Consider the following 25105-nt stretch of genomic DNA (forward strand, 5'->3'; position numbering starts at 1 on the left):
TCTTATAATTAAACCTTCCTAATATTTTCATATCAAATTATTATTAATTTAATTTATATGATCTTTTGATATAATAGCAACAATGCAAGAACTTTAAGATCAAGGGAAAATAATATCTATAACGAAGAAGACGACAGTTTTAATTATTAGCGTAATCAATTCACAATGAGATACGTTATCGTATCTTTGAAATTGAAGGATAAATCAAGAGAACGTAACCTCATTTCTTGCACTTGGGATCACGAATAAACTCTTTGGCGTGGGGTTTAGCCTTTTCGAAAGAGAAAAAGAGAGAGAGAGAGAGAGAGAGAGAAAGAGAGAGAAAGAGAAAAGAAAGAAAGAGAAAGAGAGAGACGGTGTTCGAAGAGAACGAAGGGGCAATGTGCACCATCCACACGAGCTAAGAGGGGTGGTTTTCAAAGCTACGGAGAGTAAGAGAGAGAGAAAGAAGGAGAGTGAGATGAGGTGAGGGGTGTCGGAGAGGCTGCTGCCGTAGGAGGGTGGTTGGAGGGTGTTTGAGGGAGCGGGGGCAGCTGCTTTGAGCGGTTTCACTCTTCAATGGACCCGGACTAACCCTCCTTCTCCTACCGGACCCTCTTTTCCCTCCCCTCTCCTTCCGTGCATCCATCTCGTCCGCGATTCGTGTCCTCGTCGCACTTCGGCATCGTCCAAGCATTTTTTTATTCGATCGATTTTCCCTGCCAAGTCACCCGACGATGCATCGCCACCACCAACACCAAAGCTACTACCACTGTCGATACTGGTGCATTCTGTCCGTGTATTAATGTGCTCACGTGCGCGCAAATACACGCCTTAGAAAGGCGTTACGGAGGCGTTGTTGACGATATAACTATTCGGATACGTCGACGATGCATCACCAAGAAAATCGTCCCTGAACGTGACCACTTCATCGACTCTCAAAAGAAATGTCAAGGTCGAATGATTAAATCCCTGAACGAGTACGTGGGAAGGCATTTGAACACGGCTATTTTCCTCAATTATTTTTTTTTTTTTTTTTTTTAACTATCGCGTTCAAGTTTCAAAATTTAGTTCTCGTATGTTTCTTATCTCGTATTTTAAAAAGAAAGAATAACTTTTTTTTTTTTTACATACACAGAAAATCTCTTGCGAATATTAATCTTAAAATTTAAAAAAAAAAAGATCAAATCGAAAAGATCCAGACGATCGATTTAGAAATGTCAGGCTATTACTTATCGGCAAAATGCTTCATGGGAATTTATGGATCGATAACTCTTGTAATTACATATACAATAAAGAAAAGGGAAAGAATATCAAAGACAAGACGACGAAGAGAGAGAGAGAGAGAAAGAGAGAGAGAAAAGGCAATTGGTGATCTCGAAATTACCAATGAGTTATTCAATATTATAAGTTGAAATCTTTTTAACATCCTCTAAAGGATTTGGATCTTTAAATTACTGAACCTAAAACTTAAATCTGGGAACTATTACTTGCTGTGCGAGTACTCTACCAACTAAACTACTCAGTCCCTCCACCTTCGTGCAAATGCCTAGTAGTTATGTTATGGAGGAGTCTCGATCCTACATTTTGCACATCTGTCCCGAAGCTCTAATGCCTGCTGGGACGACAATGAGGCAGTTAAGTCCTTGGCGCATCGGCTGAGTACACACGGCGTTACGGACAGCGAGAGACGAAGAAGGAGAAACTGAGATGGAGTAAAAGAGTGAGCGAGAAAGAGACAGAGAGAGAGAGAAACAGAGAGAGAGAAAGAAAGAGACAGAGAGAGAAAGAGAGAGAGAAGGATGGAAAGGGAGACGTACGAATACGGAAAGAGACCAGAGAGAGATGGAGTAGGGCAATCCCCTGAAACGTACGTTCATGAGCGTGCGTTGAAGTGAGATAGAGAGAGAGAGAAAGAGAGAGAGAGAGAGAGAGAGAGAGAGAGACAGACAGAGAGTGAGGGCGAGTGAACGAGCAAGAGAAAGATAGAGAAAAAGAGCACACGGAAACGCATATACGAAGGCGAGCGTAGGAGAAGGGTTGCCTAGGTTAGGGACTCGGAAAACATCCTTTGTCGAATACCCTACCGGGACCGCTCAACCGCCCGGCAACTCGTTCAACCCGCTGAGAAAAAATCAATAATTCTTTGTTGTCAAGTTTACCTCCTGTCATACCATGCTAAACCACATTACGAGTTCAACGTTGGAAAGGGTGTAAGATGAGGAAACCAAAAGAATCTTCCTCGCGTTCCAATCTTCCAAATATCTTTTCAAGGGGCAATACAATCGTTTTATATATATATATATATATATATATATACATATTTCGATCGATAAGAATGATCTTATCGTCGATATTATTACGTCCTGTGAATGAAATTACGTAGAGAATGAAAGGAAATACAAAGTAAAAAATAAAATTTCTTACGTAGAATAAACGGAGGGTAATAAATTATCAGGCCCTATCGTGCTAAGTGTATTTCGTTCGAATCGCGCTATAGAAGAAACCTATCGATAGTTCTTATTCGCATGCGTGCATTGTGGCCGATTACACATTGAGATCGAAGGGTCCACGTAGAAGGGAAGGGAGATTTCGATATTTACCCCAAAAACTTAGAAAAAAGAGCTCCCTTGTTTTCTATCGGAACACGGGTGCATCGTGAGATCATCGCGTGATCTACGGAAAACCGTTACGCGTTCGATGGGGTGAGCAAAGAAAAGTGACAGTGGAAAAAGAGAGAAAAAGAGAGAAGGAGAGAGGAAGAGAGGTAGGATGATAGCTTTAGGGGTGGAACTCATGGCAGTAGGGCAGTAGGTTAGCTAGGGGCGGTAGCCACCCTCCCAGCATCTCTAGTGCGTATAGTTCGTTGGGTAACAGTAAATAGGATTTACTAGACAACTGTCGACCACCGGGTAGGAACCTAGGCAACTGTAAATATTCGATGAGATTACGTTTATGTCTGTTAAACGATCCCGCTTCGGCGAACCCAGGTAAATGCCCTTCTTTCTTTGGGTGTCATAATGGAATTCATAATGGAAGAGGATTCCTCATAACGCTCGATTGGAAGATTATCGAAAATGCTGTTTGAAAACATCATTTTAAATTATCTTAAAAAATCTGATAAATTTATCGATATTTATTTAATCCTAGCCAATGAGATCGTAAAGTTTTTTTACCGATCTCGTATTACTATTGACGCATTACTTCGACGTTAATTTTGTTAATTAAATTCAAAGTGAAAATACAACTGGTGAGGACATATAGACTAGACTAGGCCAGTAATCGATACAAAAATGTAGTTTCCATTTTTCTCTTTACCAATTCAACCGAGGTTACTACTTCTTTAACGACAACACGTTTTGGCGGCCTACTTGTCGCCCGTATGCAATAATGTAAGATAGTCATTTTGCTTAGTTCGTTTGCCCGCATGCTTCTACCATACTCAAGAGGTGACTTGGCATATGGGCGATTTGCATACGACGTCGACGAACAAATGTTTCTACGATCGCCGTTCCGTATAAATAATCTTGGAAAAGATGTACTAAAAAGAATGAGATTAGGAGAATTCCACGTATTTTAACATTTCTCGAAAGTGAAAATATTAAAGAGAAAATTACATCGGTATATTTATTCGTGTGTATTTTTTTTCTTTTTTTTTTTTTTTTTGTTTCTCTTCAATATTCTTGTATTAATTTATTAGGTCGTATAATAAATATTAATAAATGAGGCGGCACGTTTGAGATGATTTTACCGAGATCGTTGGTGACGTTCGTAGAATTCGAAGAGTCGACGAAGGGCTGTTTGAGAAGGGTAGGAACTGTACGTTTAAATCGATTTTCGAGTGCTTTCGATTTTACCGTATTCCTTCACGCGAGAGCGTAATCTCGCTTCGAAAAGAACTCGATCGAATCGGAAAGTGCCGAACACAGAGAAAGGAGAGAAGAAGAGAGAAAAGAGAGAAAGAGAGCGAAAACGCGGGTAGAAGACCGGCAATACCTCGGAGAAGGGTAATATCCAGTGACGAATAGTGTTTGATCTGGCTCTGCGCCATGGTGTAAAGGACAGATGCAATTTGCCTGATATCGTTTTACTGACAAAAATATCGAATGACGTGGCGCCGCCAAGAGTCGTGACACGAATGGTCCCTTCCCCCTACCTACCCCTACTCTCACCACCTGATCTCCACACCCACCCCCGCGCGTCTTCGAGAGGAGCACGACGGATATTATCGTCCGGCCCAACGGGTTTTCCGGAAAATCTTTTTTACAAGCTTTTTCAATTAACTCCGACGACGCTGCTATCGTCCTCGCTGACGACCTCTGTTAACCATCCCACCTCTTTCCTATCTTTCTCTTTCTCTACCTTCGTCCCTTGCAACTCGTTTGTTACGCTCTTCCACCCCCCGCCAAATTTCCTTTAACTCACGATTTTCAAGCAAATGCATCAGACTCAATCGATCGATCAGAATAATCACGCGTTGAGAAAGTTGCGAGACTATCAAAATTAAAATAGTTTAGAATTTACTTTTAACGCTTTCGTTCATCGATTACATTTTTCCCACAATTTTCCAGGGTCGACGTTAGTTTACATTGCGAGACTAGAAATAATAATTAACTAGCACGTATGAAGGTGAATCATTGACTTTTAACGTCGAACCTATCGACAACATAATCTTATTACTTCTGCTCGGAAAAATGCTTAAACGTTTCAAACATTGTAACACATTAAAGCGTATTTCGCGAATATATGTGACTTCGCGTTACTTCCCATCCAGAAGAAGGTAGAGAGATGATAAAGTTAGTATGAGTTTTTTTTCTCTGGTCCTCATCCTCCCTTCAAAAAAGAGACATTATTTATATCATCGTCTGCCGCGAGTCGTACATTTTTTCCTGCCCGAAGAAGCGAGGAACGGTAGAAAAATGGCAAAAATTTAATGCATTTTACTCCGTCTGAATCGAGATGTCGTAGATCCTGATTAAAAAAAAAAAAAAAAAAGGGAAAAAAAAAGGAAAAAAAAAGGAAAAGAAAAAAAAAACAGAAAAAAAAGAAAAAAGAAAGGAAAAACAAAAAGAGAGGCAACGAAAAAGTGATGGAGAAGGAGATGGAGAAGGGGTACACGAATGGAGGGAGAGACAAATGGAGGAAGGAGGCACGTAAAGCGAAATGAGATAGGTAGATAGGTAGAAGGATAGACAGATAAACGGAACAGAAAGAGAGAAAGAAAGAAAGAGTGGAGAGAGTAAAAAGCAGAGGAGAGTAGGAAGACGCGATGTGTGACCAGAGAGAGAGAGAGAGAGAGAGAGAGAGAGAGAGAGAACGAGAGAGAGAGAGAGAGAGAGAGAGAGAGAGAGAGAGAAAGAGATAGAACGAGCGAGGAAGAGAGAAACGGATGAGTCGTGCATGCGGAAGAGCCGGGAAGGACGACGAATTGGGGCGAGGGCGGGGGGTGGGATTTCAAACGAAATCAATTCAGAGTCGCTGTCCAGCCGAACGTTACCCTCGCGAACGCCGGGATAAATGTTGGCCGAAACAGTAATTTCACGCCCAGTCCCCGGCACGTCTGATCCTGTCGCTTTAGTGCACGATACACCGTCTCGCTGGATCGCCCGTACAGTTACTCTACGGTGCGAAATTTTCACCAATTTCGATATCTCGAATTTTCTTCCCTCTTTCATCTTCGTAGAGAAATTTATTTAAATTGATTGTTTTTCCCTTTTTTTTTCTTCTTTTTTTGTTTATTTTTGTTTTTTGTTTCTTTTTATTTTTTTGTTTTTGTTCTTCGAATAAGAACGAGATACTACAACATCCTTTAAGAACAACGTAATATCGATAGTAATAATTATTTTACGTATATTAATCATAGTTTCGTACGAGAGTTATCGAAAAGAAAATATGTCTATTATATTCTTTATTTGTTCTCATGGAAAATGATATGAAGTCCCCGTATTCATGCAATGAAGAAATTCCGAGGGAAAGCCCGAATTACTGGCAAAAATCGTCAATTACCGGCAAAAAATCGTCAATTACCGGCTTCTTTCGTGTATATTGAGACGAACCTAACAATTCGGTCAAAGATTATTTCATGTAACTTTTTTGTCTGTATCAAACGTGTACAAATATTCTTTCTATACTTCGGGAAAGAAAGAAAGAGTACGACCGATAGAACGATCATCAAAATAGAAAAGAAAAGAAAGGTAAAGAGAGAGAGAGATAGATAGATAGATAGATAGATAGATAGATAGAGAGAGAGAGAGAGAGAGAGAGAGAGAGAGAGAGAGAGAGAGAGAGAGAAACTACGAGAGAAGGAGAGGGAGAGTATAGAACCGAGTAATACGAGGGCATAACGAAGTCGACGATAATCCATGCACGGACAATTTCATTTCTACCACGCAATCCCGTCTTTTGCTCTCCCTCCCTCTCCAACTCCCTCTTTCTCGCTTTCTTTCCCTCTTTCTCTCTCATTTTCTCTCTATCTCTCTCTATCCTACTTTCATCTCTCTCCATCTCTATTTCCCTTTATCTCTCATCCGAGTCTGCGCGGTAGCTTTTTTGATAAACTGTTTTCCGCGTTTTTCACCGGTGGATGTAAATTAAATCCTCCATGGAGGCCGACGGAGGCTCACGTCTCCCGGCTGCCCCCAGGATTCGTCCCTCCTCCGTACTCTACTATTCTCTCTCTCTCTCTCTCTCTCTCTCTTTCTCTCTCTCTCTCTGTCTCTCTCTCTCTCTCTCTCTCTCTCTCTCTCTCTCTCTCTCTCTCTCTAGCCCCTTCGCCCGCGAGCCATCGCGGCGTATACAAAGCCGATTAGGACGGGACACTGGGAACATTATCATTTTGCATTTTTCGAGCGAAGCGGACGAGATCGCATTCCTCACCCCCTATCTTTATTTCCCTTTCTCTCTCTCTCTTTCTCTCTCTCTCTCTCTCTCCCTCATTCTCTATCGATCTCTTTTTTCTCTAAACGGACGTATGCACAGTATCTCACGCGCAACGTGCGTGCACCCAGAGATCTCCTAACAAGAGAATGAAAAATCGAGCCTCTGACTGGCAGCCTAGCTAAGCAAATTCACTGTGAATCCTCGATGTGTGCGTAAGGATTATGAAAAATGTTAATAGTAATGCATGCTTTTACGATGGATCATATTACTATAAGTAGTCTTGATATGTAATCCGTTTTTCCTTTTTTTTATTTCCCATCGATATTATTTTAAGCTGACGTCCGCTTAAATGTCTGTTCAGTCAGTGATACTGAAGAAATTGTAAGTTCTGTTGATAGAATGAAATATACTTCAATGAAAATGAACATAATAAAATATCAAGTTGCAAAGAAGAAATGGAAATTTGCAAATGATTCAATGTCCCAAGGAAGAAAAGAAGATTGCAGGACAAGGAGAGTCAATATTTGTATGTCGTAAATATTCCCCGAATAGAGACGTCTGTTTAATAGTCGAAAGGACGAGAACCTTTATTTGTCTCGCGTTTTCTCTGATGCCGGGTGGCATGTAACCGTGAAAACAAAACAAACGACAACCCATCCTGTCTTTTCTCTAGTCCACCCCATCTACCCTCTACTCTTCTTGTCCAAGTAATGCATCCTAAGTAGTGCACCGACGTATAAGCTGCCGGGAGCAGAACTGGGCAGTCAGCCAAGTGTTTTCTTCGTGGATCACTGAACTATTTCCAATATTTCTTAGGGAAACGAAAGAGGCGTATCGCTTACAATGCATATCCCAATGAACGGAAAATAAGAAGAAAGAGCGTCGAGAACAACGGTGAATTGTTCATGAAGAGTCGCTATTAGATAGTCCAAAATAAATAGAAAAGTCTGTCGAAAGGAACGAATCGTTTTCACGCGGAAGACACCATGAGAAATTAAATAATCACATCAAGTCTGGCCATTTTGTTAGAATTGGAGTATATATATATATATATATATATATATATATAGAATCTCATTGAGAAGGGATCGCAAGACGCGTTCTTTTGGCAGATATTTCCTCTAGTGGGGTCAACGAACTGATTCGCTGGTCCGACATCAAGAAGCGGAAAGGAGATTCACTGTAAGGGAGGAGAAATTGGAGGAGGATGAGGAGGTGGTGGGAGTGAGTCTTTAGCAGAGAGTGTACCGTACTCATGCTGCAAGTAGCAGCTCATAGCGGCGGATTAGCCTTGCAGTGGCGATGCTTACATCCCCTATAAAGCACCCCCTGCCATCGTCCTCTGTCTACCTCCGTCCTCTCCACCGCCTCGACCCCCTTCGAAACCCCGTCAGCCAACCCCCGCCTCCTTCGTTGTTCCTCCCGCGATAGCCCTGCGGCCACCGCATTGTCTGCCGCCCAGCCAATACCCGTCGTGTTTCTCATACTTGTGTTCATTATCAAAAAATTCGAAAAGGAACGACGATGCTGCTACTACTGCTGCTACTAGTGCTGCTGCTTCTACCGTTGCTACTACTTACCCGCCTACCCGTTGCACCATGAGCATGAACCCCTTATGTTACCGAACTGACATTCTACGAGGGTAGAACCGGTACACCCTCGTCTGATCAAGACTTCCTCTTTCTGATCATTCGAACGTTAAATCGGTCTACGACATCCTGATATGATAAATAAATGTTTATAATCGTCCCGATCAAGCTAATAAACGTTGTATGCTACATTTAAACATTAATTATTTATAGAGACTTTTCATGTACCTTCAATAATTTTCATTGTCTTACGGATAATTGATATAAAATGATTTTTTCTTACAATTGACCAAGTAAAATAGCGAGAGCAAGGTAAGTTACTTCATGCATAAAACATCGCTCGTTCTTTTAATTTAATCTCATTAAGGGAAGTACATTTTCGTGGAGACAGAGGTACGAAATCATTTTGAAGGCGCTACGTTAGACCGGTAGTATACTATTCATCCTATGCATTATACCGAACCTTGAGAATTTCACTTGACGAAGGCTAGGTCAGGGCAAGAGAAGAACGGTGAAAGCGGTGGTGTGTAAATAGGGACAGAAATACTGGAAGAAGGGAAACAACGTTAGCCGGAAAACTCACAACGTTTCGTGCAACTCTTCGAGGTAGTTTCGCGTCGACGAAGTAAGAAAAGTAAGAGAAGAGTGGTGGCAACGTTGACGTAGCAAGGGTGACGTAAGGGTTAAAAAAAAGAAGAATGAAAGAGAAAACAGAAGAGAGAAGAAGAAAAGGAGAGAGAACGAAAGCGAGAGAGAGAGAGAGAGAGAGAGAGAAAGAGAGAAAGAGAAAGAAGAAAAAGGAAAAGAGGGAGAAGAGAGGGGGTGAAAGCGTCAGAGAAAGAAGGAAAGGAATAATGTAACCAAGACAGAGATTTCGCTGCCGCGGGGTTTTTGAACGAACCGTAGAGAAACGAAGAAGGGTGTAAGAGGTGGTGGAGGAAGTTCTGATAGAGATGGTAAGCGGGTTGAGGGGGTGGTTGGAAAGAGTAATAGAATGAGAGAGTGAGAGAGAGAGAGAGAGAGCATGGATGGGGTGGAAGGGGTGCCTAGGCAGTCGAGGCGCACGGCCAAGAGAGAGCCAAGCGCCACTAATTAGTGCCAAGAACGTAATTAAGTAATTTTTAATTAAGTGACTGCCGTTTACGCGCACAACCACCACCTACGAATGACGGAGGTAGTAGCCTCGCTCGATGCAAGGTGCGTCATCCCCCTTTAGCCGCGACGCAAATCGAATTTCCTCTTTTCTCTTTCGTTTTCTCTTTCTCTCTCTTTCTCTCTCTCTCTCTCTCTCTCTCTCTTTCTTTTTTTTCTTTTTCTTCTTTCACGAGGAATCCGTTTTCGTACAGATAATCCGTCGATATCGTGGCCATGTCATCCCCTTGGGCATATAAAATGCATCGACGAGTTCCTTCGAGTGAATTTATAATCTCTTATTATGTACAATAATTCATGCCACGTCAAATATTGCGTTTAATTTTCAAGACTCTTCATTTATGTGTATATATATACAGACACACTCATAGATTTAAAAATACTCCTTTTTGATAATAATTCTCATTTTATTCTCTATTACCAACGAACAGCTGTACATATTACGAATGATTAAAATCCGTCCGTAAGCTTTAGAAAATGTTTCGCCTTCTCGAAGGTACAATACTCACGGTGTAACGTTGAATGAGGCACCCTGGTCGCGGCAAAAAAGGTAGTAAAAGTCTTGATAGGGGTAGGTCGGTATTGTAGGTTTCTACCTACCGGGAGGCAAACGTTAGTAGTAGGAGTAGCAGTAGCAGCAGCAGAAACGGCAGTAAGTAGCGGTACCCAAAGAGTTGCCACTCCATTGTGCCATGTACTGAGTTTTAATTAAGGAGCTGGCGCGAATTTCTCGAGATCTCGCATGCGCATCTATATGTATTCGCAACTCGCACATAGACGATATTTAAGTCAGTACTCGGATACATTCTTACGTATAAGAGTATATATAGGTATGTATACCTATATACGTGTGTGTGTATGTATATATATATATATATATATATATATAGATATATATATATATATAGATAATAATTGTGTATAGTGAGTTCTGCGTACGTAGAAGAAACAAACAAGAGATTTTCTTTGTAAAGATCGAGAGTCCTTGTGGCAAACGAGTCGGCCTGTGTCTTTTTCTTCAACTGTGCTTCTTTTCCCTTCTTTCTTCCTTTCGAGGAGGAGCAGGTATAGCCAACAGCAAGGCCGCGGCCCGAAAGTCAAAGACCAAAGTTTCCTTCTTCTCATTAGAGGGCTACGAAACTGCTACGATACATCCTGCCGTCTACCCCTTTATCCCCCAGTCCACCCCCACTCCTTTCATTACGGTTAGCAGTCGTCAACGTTCTCCTCTCCGTTCGATCTGCTACCTCCGTTGGTCTTACCACCTCTCGTTCGCTTTTGTCTCAAAGGATCCGTACTTGCTCATTTCGTCCAGGATCCCTTCTTTCACTCGAGGGCTGGCTCATCGTCGTTTGCTCGGTTGAGAAATAAAGAGAGAACGAAGAAGACAGAAAACAAGCTTCGTCGATGGTTAAAACGAAGACAAGAAAAGAGAACAAACTCGTAATTTTTTTTGGTACTTCTCGATCGCACATCTTCGATTTCGGATAAACTACCTTGGAGAATCTTTTGCATTGAAGTTACTTAACGAGTAACTAGCCGTCTCTCAGGAGAAGCAAAATAGCAGAAATCGAGGAAAGAAAGAAGAAGAAATTATGAACTAGTAAGCCACGGAAGGGTGGAAATTCCACGAGGGAAGGAAGTAGGGAGAAGCGGAGAAAAGATTATGAGAGCATAATAATTACAAGGCCTCCACTTACGTCCTTCCGGCACTACTTCGGAATCTCACATACTCTCGGAATACGCGGGAGAATGCACGAGCTACGTAAACGTCTCCGTGCTCATGTAGGAAAAGGAGGAGGAGGAGGAGGAGGAGAAAGAGAAAAAAGCGAAGAAGAGAAAGAGGAGGAGAAACGAACGCCTGTGGGACTACGTAATATACACACGCGTGTAGTCCGTCTCTACGTCAAGCCTCGAAATTTTCCTCAGTTTCAACCCCCTCCCATCTTTTTTTTCTCTCTTCCCTCGCTCGCAGCCAGCTTGTTCCTCACAATAAGAGAGAAAACCGTGGCTCGTCGTTCTCCTCCATCTCCGCCCCCTATTCCTCCTTCTCCTCCTCCTCGCGTGTGTGCCTTCCAACCTGTGAGTTCTACTCTACGCGAAGGTAGCTAGGTGGCCGCGTGTGCGCGCGCGCACGCATGGCCTAAGAACACGCGTGACGCTCACGCGCGTCTAGCCTTTTCGCTAAATGGCCCTCGCGCTTGTATGCTGTTTACCACCCGACCACCCACGTACGCCTTCCTCTGCCAGGCTAACCTGACTCACCTATTCCTACTACTACGATACTATCACTACTACTATTATTATTACTATTACTACTACGACTACGACTACTACTATGACGACCTCGCCTCTTCATCCCACTCTCAGTTGGCATGCAGAATCTTGTGGGATTAAAACACAAGCTTGGAGAAGGAAGAGAAGAGCCGGAGAAAACGTACCGGTCCCGTGTGTGGAGAGATTTCCTACCACCCTTGTCTTTCCCTTTCTTTCTCTCTCTCTCTCTCTCTCTCTTTCTTTCTCTTCCTCTCTTGTGCTTTTTCTCTTCGTTTGTACTCAAGATTTCGGTAAACCGACTACTACCTCAGCGTTTTAATTGGTCGGTCTTCTTTCTAAACTCCGGACTTTTATCAAGGAAATTCATAGACTGTCCATGAAAAGGATTCTTATGATGATACAGAATAGTGCTAAAGACGTTTATTAGATCGGTTTAATAGGTTTCTTCTTCTTTTCTTTTTCTTTTTTATTCTTTCTTTTCAAATACAATAAATTAAGATGTCTTGCATCTAATAATTTTGTAATACGATATTGTTCTGCGTTTGTACGTTTACTCCATTTATCGATTATATATTGTACAATCGAGACAGTGAGATAAGAATCATAGGAAAGAGCAATTTCTACTTAGAAAATTACTCCGTTATTATCTAAATAGCCTTTGAAGCGTTTCCTTACCACACAACGGATATGTCTGTGTATGTTACGAAACGATCGAGAATTGATAACGACGAAGACGAAGAATAAGTTAGGAAAAGGTAGAAAAAAGAATAACTGATGGTAAAAGGAGAGAAAAGGGGTTGTAGACTACCGGTCGTCCTCTTTAGAGAATTATAGAGGATTTGGCGACGATAAACAACCCCCTTGAGAACGTCACAAGGTAAATTCGTTCAGCTACATCATTATTACAGGACTTGAGAGAGAGAAAGAGAGAGAGAGAGAGAGAGAGAGAGCTTCCGATTCTTTTATTTATCTCTTGCGCTCACTTTCTCTTATTAACGTTCAAGAACCGTAAACTTTCGCGGCTCATCGCTATCCGATCTCTGCCATTTATTCATTAATTACGTAGAATTATTTTTATCCCTAAATAATCATCTCTTTTTTTCCATTTTTTCCTTTTGAACCTAAAGATGAATACGAACTTACATGCACTTGTCTCATTTTAAACTATGAAATATATCAGTCTATCTCATTAACTCATTCAATACGATGTATTACCAAGGATATATCAACTTATAGATTAAAAGAGGACACGAATATAACTTTCAATTGACGTTTCAAAAACTCAAAATATTAGAATGCGTAAAAGGGATAAGTTCAAAGTTAAAGGATTTTTTCGCGACACAACCAAAGGATAGATAGCGGTAAAACTCTCGTGCGAAGTAGATTTCACAGGTACATAAGGCTATGTCTGTATATGTGTGTGTATGTGTGTGTGTGTGTTCGTTGTCCATTATACGACATAAAATTTCTTCCATTCCGGCGATAGGATCTGCCACCTCAGTGTCGCGTGTCCCAACGTGGAATCTGATAACGAGCTAACCCCAGTCCGCGCCTCGCTATCTTTTCATTCTCTCTGTCTTTCTCTCTCTCTCTTTCTCTCTCTCTCTCTCTCTCTTTTCCACGCACACTCGGAATACGTCAGACAAAGAGAGATGCCCGAAGATAGGGAGACGAAGGCACGAAGAAGACAGGCGAGTTTGCGCTCTCCCTCTATCATCCCCCGCCACCGACACGACCCCAATCACCCCCCGGCTAGCTTCATCGAACGAAGGCTGTCAATATATCCTTGGCATAAGCAGATCCGATGATGCACGCGTGATATTCGAGGACTCACCCTCTCCAGCCGTAAGACATCCATACGCTTTCGAGTCGACACGAGCGTGAGAAAATGGGGTGCGAAGGATCGCTTTGTAATCGTCTCGTCTCGTTCCTTCCTTCTCAACGCATTTTTTCTTTCTCTCTCTCTCTCGCCCTCTCTTTCTCTATCTCTCATTCTCTCTTTCTTTCTCTCTTACAACGATATGATTCCAAGGTTTTCATTGCTTTTGTTAAACGACAACTTCCAACGCTGGACAACATCAATAGAATATTCAGTTTCTTTTCTTCACCGAGTTTCGATCTTTCTTGTTTTATTTTCTATTTTACAAACGTTTCTTCGAAACGTTTCCATTCTAGTATGTCCTGACGGAAGCACCGATGAATGTTAAATTAAAAAGAGTGGATCGACTTTCGGCTGAGAATCTTATCGAAAGGTCGATCAACGTTGGTCATATAAACGAAGAAAGATAGAAAAAGTGAAAAAGTCGAAGGACTAATCGGATACATTGCGTCGTAAAGTAAAGCCGTCGTTGGTGCCGCTTTCAAGCGGTTCTCGTGACAAAAGTACAACGATGGCTCATAGGGTGTCGAGGGGTGAGTTGATAGAGGCTAGGGTGTACACGTAGGAGCGTAGAATAATGTGCCGAGGTATTTCCGCATAGGAAGCCGTGCATTAGGCTATCAGATCGAGCACGCTCGACGCCGCCGACTGGAGAACGAGCAAGAAAAAGTCCAGCTAAACTCTTACGTGATTAGCCACAAAAGGAAACATGGTATACTGTCAGTTCGTGCCCAGAAACCTTTTGAGTATTGTCTTTGAGGATAACACGAATAACCCTTGCATTTTTCACTTCTTTATAACTTCGGATAATAAGAAAACTGGGAGGATGATATTTAGAAGATCTTCTAATCAAAATTAATCTAATAAAAATGATCAATTAAAAAAAGCAAAAAGGAAATACATACATACATATATATATATATATATATATATATATATATATATATATATATATATATATATATGATCGTCAAGAGCATTGAAGGATACAAATTTATTTGTATTGAGGATTTTTATTCGCCTCTTTTTTCTCTTGAAAAAGAAAGATAAAAAGAGAAATGAAGAGATAGAGGAAATTTTAAAAGTTTTCGCGTGCCTCGCCAAGAGACCTTGTCTCCCATGATACTCGAAGGCTGGAATACGAAGAACATGTTAGAAAAAAATTGTACGAGAGAGAACAAGCGGACAAGAGTGTAAAAGAGAGAGAGAGAAAGAAAGAGAGAGAGAGAGAGAGAGAGAGAGAGAGAGAGAAAGAAAGAGAGAGAGAGAGAGAGAGAGAGACAAACAGACAGACAGATAGAGAGAAAGAAGGAGAGAAAATGAGAGTGGGGATAGAAGCGGCAAAGAGAGAGAATCGGATGAGGAAAGAACGAACCCCGCAGGCCGCAACGAAACGACAGGACGAAAATGTAACTTGAAATATATTAGCTAGTAATTAGCTTTGTTCCTTGTCCCGGAAGCTGAGCGTGATGCAATTTTTGCCAGGCATTTCTAACTTCTACAACGCGTTCCCTTGCCCTCTCTTTTTCTCTGTCTCTCTCTTTTATGTCGGTTATGACAATGTTTTCAAAGAACCGAAAGATAAACGAATGAGTATGCAAGAGAAAGCCACTCGGCGTATAGCAACAAGATGGACAAGCTTCTGCTCGCGAATTTTGATGCTTCTACCAGCGCTAAGTTCAATGCAAACGATAGTAGTAGTACCACAACTAGAACGAGTATACTTGTGTTTTTTATCCATCCTTCCCGGATTTCATGAGACTAATCGGGACGTTTTCTTTTTAATCTTCAGCACATTCACAAATCCCGTATACTAACTTAATCTTATATACCTCTCAAGAACAAGTATAAGCTCTCGATTATAATAAATCGATCTCAGTCATCGATTGAACTTTTTATTATGACAATGTATGATAATCTTTCTCATTCTTTTACTTTTCATAAGGGACAATTGTTAAAATAAAATCAAGATGAGCAATTCATGACAATGAGTATATTCAAGTTGAGAAAAACTTATGAGCTTTCGAGGAGCAGAAAGGCGCGTATTCTTGCGATAAGAAAATAGTAATAACATAGTACCGAGATCACGTGTGGGCCTTCGTCCGCCTTATATCTCGGATCTGTACTGTACTCAGCCTAATTATAATCAGGCTAATGCCTACTGGCCGGTATGTGTCGGTACCCACAAACTCCTACGCCTTCGTACCTGCCGCAGTGTAGATACGTTACTTATCCCCAGCTGCTACTAGGGGATGGTAATTAAGATTCGGACACACCCATCGTGACTCTCGTCTCTTGGGCTCTGACCGCTTCTGTAAAGGGAGTGGTCGAGCCCTCGAAAACCTTGTTCTCGTTTGCATACACGGAACGTTTGCCAACGAGAGACGTCTTACATGATTTCATTCGAAAGAACGAACCTTTTAGATTAAATTCGATTCGATCCTTTTAGGTAAGAAATTCGAATTATGTCCGAACGAGAAACTAGGATCCACAATGGATCCAATGGAGACCTTTGACATTCAGAAATGTTCCGATTTAATTTTCATTCGTGCTACATGCGAATTGGACCAGCAACGTTGTGAGATCTAATTTTAACTTCCTTCAAATTCATCACGATAGTATGACAATGTTATATATATATATATATATATATATATATATATATATGCATGAGTTGACGTGTACTCACCGGAAATTGGAGAACCACTTGACCAGCTGCGCTGTATTGTTCTTATTAAATTTGATGTCGGGGAAATACATCTTGAGGACGGCCGAAGACGGGTACCTTACCCAGAAGAACATCAGCTTCGCTTTCCTCAGATGCATCGGCGTCAGCGTCGACGAGTTCACCGTGGTTAAGGAAATATCTTATACATGTGTTTCTTTCAATAGTTATCCCTAGATATAAGAAACATAAAGAACGTGTCCGCAAAGACAATCCGTAGGAGCTGTATCAGTGATCAAAGACGCGTAAGTCGAAGGATCGTAGAGCTCTAGAAATTTGTATCGTGTACGAGAATATCTCAAACTTAATCGTGTTTTCTTCGTATAAAATTGGATTAGAAATCGTACAAACTGTGGATATATCCCCATAGTAGGCGGTAGTAGGGGTCTAACGTTCTCGCTGAGGTTGACCTACGATTGGCCACATCTTCAACGGAAGCCTTACCGACTCCTTACCAGTAATAGGATCTCTTGATGTGGTTTCATCGCATTCTTATTCAGTTAATCCCTGTGTTCGAACTTTCACGGAGACGCATATCTTACTTGAGAAATTTTCGGCTAATTCTTAATGGCAGAACTTCATGGAGAACAGTTGTTATCAAGTCGAAAGAAGACAACGTCTACATTAAATTCTTTTCTTCGAAGAAGAAAATTTCAGATTCTCTAATAACATTCTTCCATTGAATACTACTCATAAATTATGATAATGAGACATTGAAAAGATTATTCCGCCCATCGGACAACCCTTAACCGACCACGGCAAGCTTGATTTTTTTCATAAATCCTTATATTATATCGAATTTGCGGGGGAATAGTTTTATTGTTGGAGAAAATTCTCGAGAAAGAAGAACGAAGGGAAGAAGTCGCGAATATATTTGGCGCGAAGGCCATGGCGAAACGTTACAGACGAGGGTGAATCGAGAGAGATATGGAGAGAAAGAAAGAGAGAGAGAGAGAGAGAGAGAGAGAGAGAGAGAGGGAAAGAGAGGGGAGAGAGCTTACGGCCACGACGATACATGTGACGCGCTCGACCTACCCCACAGAGAGAAGAAAGAGAGAGTAGAGGAGAGAAAGAGAAAGAGAGAGGTAAAAAATGCGCCATTGATTTTACATCAAAGGCCGACTAAAAAGGTGGCAAAGAACGTCGTGTTGCCGATCGGATCGACACGGCGATGTTGCAGTTCTGACGATGCACCATCGTCTCGCACACATATACACAAAAACACACATGTATATGTTCTCTCGCGCCCCCACACAAGCCTCCCACCTACAACGTCCGGCCCTTCTCGTTTTCTCTTTCTGGATCCGTAAGCTCTTTCAAAAACTGAGAAGCCGATGCGAGGCTGCAAGCAAGGTGAGTCATGTGCGATAATCGAGCTGCTGAACTTTTCGCGCTGGTTGATCATTTTCCGACGATCGTACTAGGAACATGCCTTATCTCTCTCTCTCTCTTTCTCTTCGAAGCCGGATACGATAGCTATTTTTATGCTGTTAAAGCGTATCATCGGGTCAGCCCGTGGCCGCGCGGTGCATCGTTTGAGACTTTGAAAGAGAGACGCGGAAAAACTCGCGCCGAGAAGAATCATCGGGACCACGGATGCGTGCCGGCCGATAGAGTTTTTAATAGAAGCCTGGTTTAAAATTTCTTCCTCTTTTATACATAGAACTAACCTCGACCGCGTAAAGTCGAACGATGATAATATATACATATACATATACATATACATATACACATACATATATATGTATGCATGTAATTATGGAATAGATACTTTAATTTTCTTCTGTATCTTTATCTTGAGTTATCTTTTCTACAAAGTTATCGTAGAATGCTCCCTTCGTTACCGAGACTCACTAGTCAAGACGTATACTTACTAAACCGTTACGGGCTATCGCGTTTCCTCGAAGATTTCAACGCGCGAGCGGAGGTTGTCGACTACTAGTCAGGAACGTTATAGCGATAACACTGAGCTAGGAAGAAGGCGGAAACTCGATTGAAGTCGAAAGAACCGAAATACATGGAGAAACTGAGTTGGTCGACTTTCGTAATCTCGATTCTAGGAAGAGAGAAATAGAGAGAGAGAGAGAGAGAGAGAGAGAGAGAGAGAGAGAGAGAAGAGGATTATCTACGATAAGTCGAAGAGACGCTCGCGATGGGAAGTTCGCGGAGCACCTCCTCCTTTACCTCTTCCACCTCCAGCTCGTTTCCGTGGTTGAATTCCGAAATTACGGGACAGATTATTGGCTTGCGAAGTTGGGTGAGACTCGAGGCTGAGGGCAGACCGAGTAGTAGGCAAAGAACTTTCGGTTTGGCGCGTTGTTGCCGGACAAACTCTACTCGTAGGTGCATCCAACATTAGCCTAACTCCGTGGCAAACTAATCTAACATTCGTCCGAGTCCTCCCTCTTTCCTCCATCTCTCTGTCTCTCCATCTCTCTCTCTGTCTCTCTCTCTCTCTCTCTCTCTCTCTCTCTCTCTCTCTCTGTGTCTCCCACTCTTGTTGCTTTCTCTTCTTCTTTCTCTCTCCACTCACTTTCTAGCTAGCTAGCTCAGGTTCTTTTCGATCCCTCTCTCCTACCTACCTCAGCATCGCGGCGACTACTCTCTTCTCCTTGCGAGCGAACGAGTTCTTTCTCTCAAAAACTCGCTGCCGCGTTTCAAAGTTTTCGCGTTCAACGAAACTCACCCTCTAGTTCACTCGTCCTACCACCGCCACAAAAAATATCCCTAAGCGTCGTACGGCTTTTCAGTCGTATCTCGTATATTCCTAACTTTCCTTCGCACTTGCCACGAATTATCATTTATTTTATATCTATCTACTGAAGAAATACACGCGATATATAACTGAATTCAATAGATTATATCCTAATCTCTATCGTTTGTAACAATCGAATACAATTGATCAATACTGTTTGATCAAAGAAGAAAATTAATTCTTATTTACGTAGTATTAAAAAAGGATATTGTAGGCTGAATTCCGTCGTAGCCGATGTCTCCGGAGTTGCAATCGCTGACACGGTCATTGTTGTCCATCCTTAGGTGTCCATATTCCGGACTGCCGTGTTGTGCAGCCGCAAGTAAAACAGGATGCAACATGGCCGGGGCATGCGAAAGTGGAGGAGAATCCCTGAGTTCTACACGTCCACTTGGAGGACTCGCAGGCAACTGATGCGATCCCGCTGCTGGTACCTGGCCTGCATGACCCCCACGTGGGGTGTTGATTCCGGGGAAGAACGGCGAGTACGGCGAGAACACCTGACTTTCATGAAGGCTCGGGTTTGGTATCGCTACGCTTGTTGGCAGGGACACTGGCAGCATTGGTGGTGGCGCGTGGTAAGGTCTCGGTGGTGGAGCTGGCGGAGGACTTTCACTGCCTCCTTGAGATCCGTTGCCCTCCTGCGCAAGAATTCTTGATACAGTCCTTGGTGTGATTCTCGTATCGGTTACCTGAAAAACGATGCTCATTGATCTTCCTTTACGTAAAATTTAAAAATGAGCTACATTTCTTAGGTCTCCGGACACCTATTGAAATCTCTTATTATGTTAAACATCCGAAAACCATATTTGGTTCTACGTCTAACTCACGAAACCCACCAAACGTTGATTTATACCTGATTATACCTGAATTATCCCATCGTATTGCAATTTTGTAAGTACATAGATATGAATCGAGATTTAGATGAGTTCAGATCTAACGTAACCGACACTCGAAACCCAAAGAAAGTGTGAGAATACCTTTTGGCGCCTTTTCTTCGGTGTCATGACGAGGGAGAGAGCCTCGTTCTGTTCCGAATCCCTGACTTCCCTCTCGTCGTTCCTCAAATTACAATATTGTTCGCGTTGTTGCTGCTCCCTCTGTTGCTGTTCGCGTTGTTGCTGTTGTTGCTGCTGTTGTTGTTGCTGTTGCGACTGCATCGGTCCGATGCCATATATTTTTTGCGGCATCGGTGTCTGAAACATCCCAACGGGCCTGACGTGGGGGGGTAGCTGATTCATCTGATTTAAATTATTTTCTGTGGGACCAGAGTGAGGACCATGGTGCCCACCAGCCATGGGCCCTATTTGGGAAAAAGCCGTTGGTTGCGTTGGAGGGGGCCCACCGGTTAGGGGCCCCCGTGGCCCGTTTGGGCCACCGGTAGGTTGTGGAGCTCCCCTGTCGACTACCTTCGTCCTTGGCGATTTCCTTTCGAGCATTTGAGTCGCTATCAGGATATCCTTGTTTAGCTGTTCGGTGGCTACTTGTGCAGCCTCGCTTTGCTTACCGACGATCCTCCTTTGCTGAACAAACCTCGCGACTATACTGTCAATCAGATTAGCGAACGACGAAGAGATTTCCGTTTTGAGAATGTCCGCCAGAATTTCGAGATCCGCACCGGTGATGTGTGGCCCCGAGGAACCTGCCGCCGCAGCTGCGCCCCTGAAGACGTTTAACCTTTCTTGGAAGTCCTTTTGTTGCAGGGACGTGCTGCTGCTTGTCAGCTGTTGTGGCGTTTGCGGCGTGGACGGTCCAGTATTGCTCTGATTCGGTTGCTGCGCTTGACTAGGCGGCTGTGGAGAACTTTGTCGCTGGTGCTGTTGCTGTTGCTGCTGCTGCTGCTGTTGCTGCTGCTGCTGTTGATGCACCTGTTGCTGCTGCTGTTGTTGCTGCTGTTGTTGCTGTCTCGCGGTCGCCTCCTGATGCTGCTTCATCCTCTCGAGTGCGGACTGCTGATGTCCGATGTACAGTTTATGACCCATGTGATACATGGCGGCTGCCGCGGCATGCGGATGGTCGGGCGGAAGAGTCTGGAGGCCGTTGAACGCCGGTGGGTGAGGTCTCGGTGGTCTAGGGGGTGGTTCGGGTAGTTGCTGCGGACTGGCGGGTGCGTCGCTGCTCTCGCTTGTGTCATGTTCCACCTTGCTCGAAAGTTCCAAATACTTTGCTTGCATCTCCGCGAGTTGCTCGTGCATTATCTTGAGCTGACTCTTCAGAGAGGCTTTCTGCTTTCGTTTTTGTTTTATCGTCGACTGATCGTCCTCTTCCTCGCTTTCCTCCTCGTCGTCCATCATAGTGTCATTGACACCGTGCTGGAGAACGTGGTGCACGGTTTGTTGTTGCGGCTGATAGAGCTTTCGCTTCTTACAACCGTTTACCGGAGTAGGCTGAAGCGCAGGGCTACTGCGCATCGTGCTAACAATGTTTTCCACCCGAGCGCGCTTCAACTCCGTTGTAGGAGAGCTCGTCTCGGTTTTAGGTATTATCGGGCAAGGAGAATGGCTAGGACTACGCTTGATGTTCAAAGAGTCCTGAATTTCCTCCTTAACCGATACCGAGGCCGACCTCGGAGCCGTGGGACTGGGCGGTAAGCTCTGATCGCAATCGGAGCCATCGAGATTGGTACCGGGCTCGATGCCTACCTCGGCGAATGCCTCCTCCATGGCACGTGCCGTGGAGGCGGCGTCCTCGGCGCTATCCTCCGCGTCAGCAGGCATCACCGTATCACGATCACTGTGGTTCGTGCTATTCACGAGGACGTTATTGCCATCACCACTTTCCTCTCCGCCACTCTGCACTGTTCCACTGCGCACACTATCACTATTCTGCTGATGCTGCTGTTGTTGGGGACTTTGCTGATGCTGTTGTTGGGACTTGAGGATATCCGCGGTGGTATTATTATTATTGTTACTATGTATACTGTTGTTATTGTTTGGTTGCTCTTGCACGGAAAGGGCAGGCAACTTTCGACCCTGGAGAATGTCGCGGAGCATGTGTTGCGTTAACTCGGCTGTGGCGGGGTCATCACAATTGACGACTGCCCCCGGTTGGAGGTTCGCATTTGGATCCATGCCGGCACCGGTCATCCCGTGTCCGCCCTCTGGCGGCGAACCGCCGGCGTCACTGGCCTGCTTGACCTGCCGTCCGAGTAATTCGTTCAGCATCTTGGCGGGGCCGAAGCCCGATGCCCCGAAGAAGCCGAAGTGGGCGGAATGCTTTTGGGTTGTAGGACCCGTCGTCGCTGCACCCAAGTGACCTTGACTACCAGCCGCTCCAGCCTGCTGTTGCTGCTGTGACTGGTGGTGATGTTGATGGAGCTGTGGCTGCTGTTGTTGTTGTGATTGTTGCTGCTGCTGCTGGTGTTGTTGTTGTTGTTGTTGCTGTTGTTGTTGTTGTTGCTGCTGCTGCTGTTGTTGTTGTTGCTGTTGATGCGACGTCGGCCCGCTACCGCTGAAGATCGAGCCGTACAGACCACCGCCGAGGAAGGATGGCCGGGAGCTAAAGTTCGGTATGCTCGAGTAGCTGTTGCGTGGCTCGCCGGCGTCCACGCGCTGTCTGGTGCGCTTCTGCTTCTTCAGGAGTTGCTGTTGCTTGCTTTCCGTGGTTGCTCCGTAGAGGGCGAAACACTCGGTCTCCTCCTCCGATGACATCATCGGCCGTCTGGTTGGTCGGCCCCCCGAAGGCCTCCGCGTCCCCTCCCCGCCAGGGCTCCTTGCCACCCCTCCCCTTCTCGCTCGAATAGCCCCCTCGTGGCTCAGCGCGCTGCCTCTGCTTCTCTGCACTCTCGCTTTCCCCTACCACCGTCGACTCTTCTCCTTCTCCTTCTCTCGTTCCTTCCGACGCGCGCGATCCCCACTGCTACTACTACTACTACTAGCTGAGTCGGCGGCTGCCTTCCCTCTCCACCACCTTCGCCTTCGCCTTCGTTGCCTCCTTTTCTCCTTCCTCCTCTTTGTCTTCCTCTTCCTCCTCCTTCTCCTCCTCCTCCGCCGCCTCCTCTTCTTCCTCCTCCTTCGCTTTTTCCTTCTCCTTCGCCTCCTTCTCCTTCTTTTCCTCTTCCTCCTCCTCCTCCACCACCGCCGCCGCCGTCGACAACGTCGACGAGGCCGGCACCCTTCTGTTCCTTCCCGCCGGACGACTTTGACTTCCTCCTCGTCTCTTTCTTCCTCACCTTCTTCCTCTTCTTCTTCTTCCTCCTCTTCCGTCGTTTCTCGCTTCCCCTTGGTTTTCTTTTTACTATTCCTCGCTCCGCACTTTCCGCCGTGGGGCTGACGCCAACAACACCTGGGGATGCTTCGTGACTCGGTGTCGGCGGTTCGTCCTCGTAGTAGTCGCCACGAGATGATGTCTCTCCTTCACTGCTCGACTCTTCCGTCCGTTTCCAACGCTGCCGTTCCTTACTTTATCGGCGTTCTCGCTACGACGATAAAAACGACCTGCAACGCCGCTTCTTCTTCCGTTCAAGTTTTTATCGCTGAAGTTTTTCCTGCTACCCTTGCACGTCTCGTTCTTATTGTTATTCTTCTTAATCTTCTTATCGTTATTGTTACTACTTTTGTCGCTGCTATTGCTGTTGCCGATTATGCTACCACATACGCACTCGCTGTCGTTTATCGTCGTGCTTTCGTTGCAGCTCTTGATGCTGCCGTTGTTGCTGCTTCTGGTACTGTAAATGTTGTTGCTGTTGATGATCACCGATCGAACGGAGGAGGCCGGAGCTCTCGCGGGCGGAATTCTCGTGCTCCCGCCTGGGAGCTGCATCCTTCGAACTCGCCAAAGGGCTGGGTGCCCCTCGCTCCCTCGTCTCGATTTTCCCTGCTGCGGTTCCTCTATCCGTCTGAAAGTCAAAGGTACCAGAGTTTATATATGCGTACTATCCAAGAGTAGGTATATTTGAATCGAATACGATCTCTCTCTTATGAACGATCGATCCGTACCATAATAGAAACGTATACTTTATTTCGGCCGATCTCTCTCTCTCTCTCTCTCTCTCTCTCTCTCTCTCTCTTCCCTTTTTTCCAACGAAAGAAAGCATTTGCGGAAACAACGTCTGACGGCCGTTACGCGCGGCTATAGACGATTCCCGTAATTTTCCTTTCGAATTCGTAAGAATCTTTAAAGCTAACCGACCAGTCGCGGTCGTCGAACTTTAAGATAATATATTTCTTCTTTTTCACGCAACCGAGTCATCGATCGATAAGTTATGTCGGTTCAATGTACGATCGCGAACAAAAAGGGGGTAGGGAGTAACCAGTAGTCAGTGATCGTTTAAAAATACGAAGACCAATGAAGAAGAAAAAGAAGAAGACGACCCTTGGGACATCGTAGAGAAATTCTAAAACTCCAAAGAAGAGGAGAATACAATGAGAGAAAGCGCCTGGGAGTCGTGGTTATAAGAAAATTGCTCGCTTTGAATATCTTATTCGTTGTAGTATAAGTAGCTTATGTTAGTCGAATCGACTCTTCGTACGTCTTTGTCGTCATCGGTCGATGCTCGATGCTCGCCCCCGAAGAAAGGGGCACGAAAAAAATAATTAATGCCACGTTCATCGTGAATCGTTCTAGGAGTATCTATATTTATAATTCCTCACTTCCATTTCTAACTTTTCTCGACGACTATATACTTCTTTTCTATTTGCGATCCTATGCACGTGCGTCGATCTATTCTCTTTTCTCGTATTAGTTGGGAAACAATCGTAAAAATAATATGTATTTTGTCGGGTTCAATAGGTCAGATAAAAAAGATTACATTTTTTATAAAAATATCTCATGTAATTTATGTTTCATGTTACATTCGAAAAGACGTGACATAAAAGTAAGTGTTTTGAAAAGTATTCGTAAAGATGATTCTTTGCCAGTTTAGTATCCAT

At 44.0% G+C, this 25105-nt stretch overlaps 2 protein-coding genes across 7 annotated transcripts in view; both read right to left on the reverse strand.

Annotated features, from left to right (window-relative positions):
- The window catches only part of LOC124949487 (homeobox protein prospero-like), a 46272-nt gene extending 23082 nt beyond the window's left edge, over positions 1-23190 (reverse strand). The window contains exons 1-3 of one of the 3 annotated variants that reach the window (XM_047494586.1): positions 20216-23190; positions 19445-19876; positions 16445-16599 (exon numbers count right to left, since the gene is read on the reverse strand). In XM_047494586.1, coding sequence (XP_047350542.1) covers positions 16445-16599; positions 19445-19876; positions 20216-22888 — 3260 coding nt within the window. In that variant the 5' untranslated portion in view covers positions 22889-23190. Of the gene's footprint in view, positions 1-16444; positions 16600-19444; positions 19928-20215 lie in introns of all 3 variants that reach the window. The other 2 variants (XM_047494584.1, XM_047494585.1) reach the window with 2 other exon arrangements.
- Positions 23191-23256: 66 nt separating this feature from the next.
- Positions 23257-25105, reverse strand: part of LOC124949488 (uncharacterized protein DDB_G0286105-like) — an 88769-nt gene continuing 86920 nt past the window's right edge. For all 4 annotated transcript variants that reach the window (XM_047494591.1, XM_047494588.1, XM_047494589.1 and 1 more), the window contains one exon: positions 23257-24072. In XM_047494591.1, coding sequence (XP_047350547.1) covers positions 23472-23996 — 525 coding nt within the window. In that variant the 5' untranslated portion in view covers positions 23997-24072 and the 3' untranslated portion in view covers positions 23257-23471. The remainder of the gene's footprint in view (positions 24073-25105) is intronic.

The sequence above is a fragment of the Vespa velutina genome, chromosome 5 (genome assembly GCF_912470025.1).
Source record: "Vespa velutina chromosome 5, iVesVel2.1, whole genome shotgun sequence".
NCBI lineage: Eukaryota > Metazoa > Arthropoda > Insecta > Hymenoptera > Vespidae > Vespa > Vespa velutina.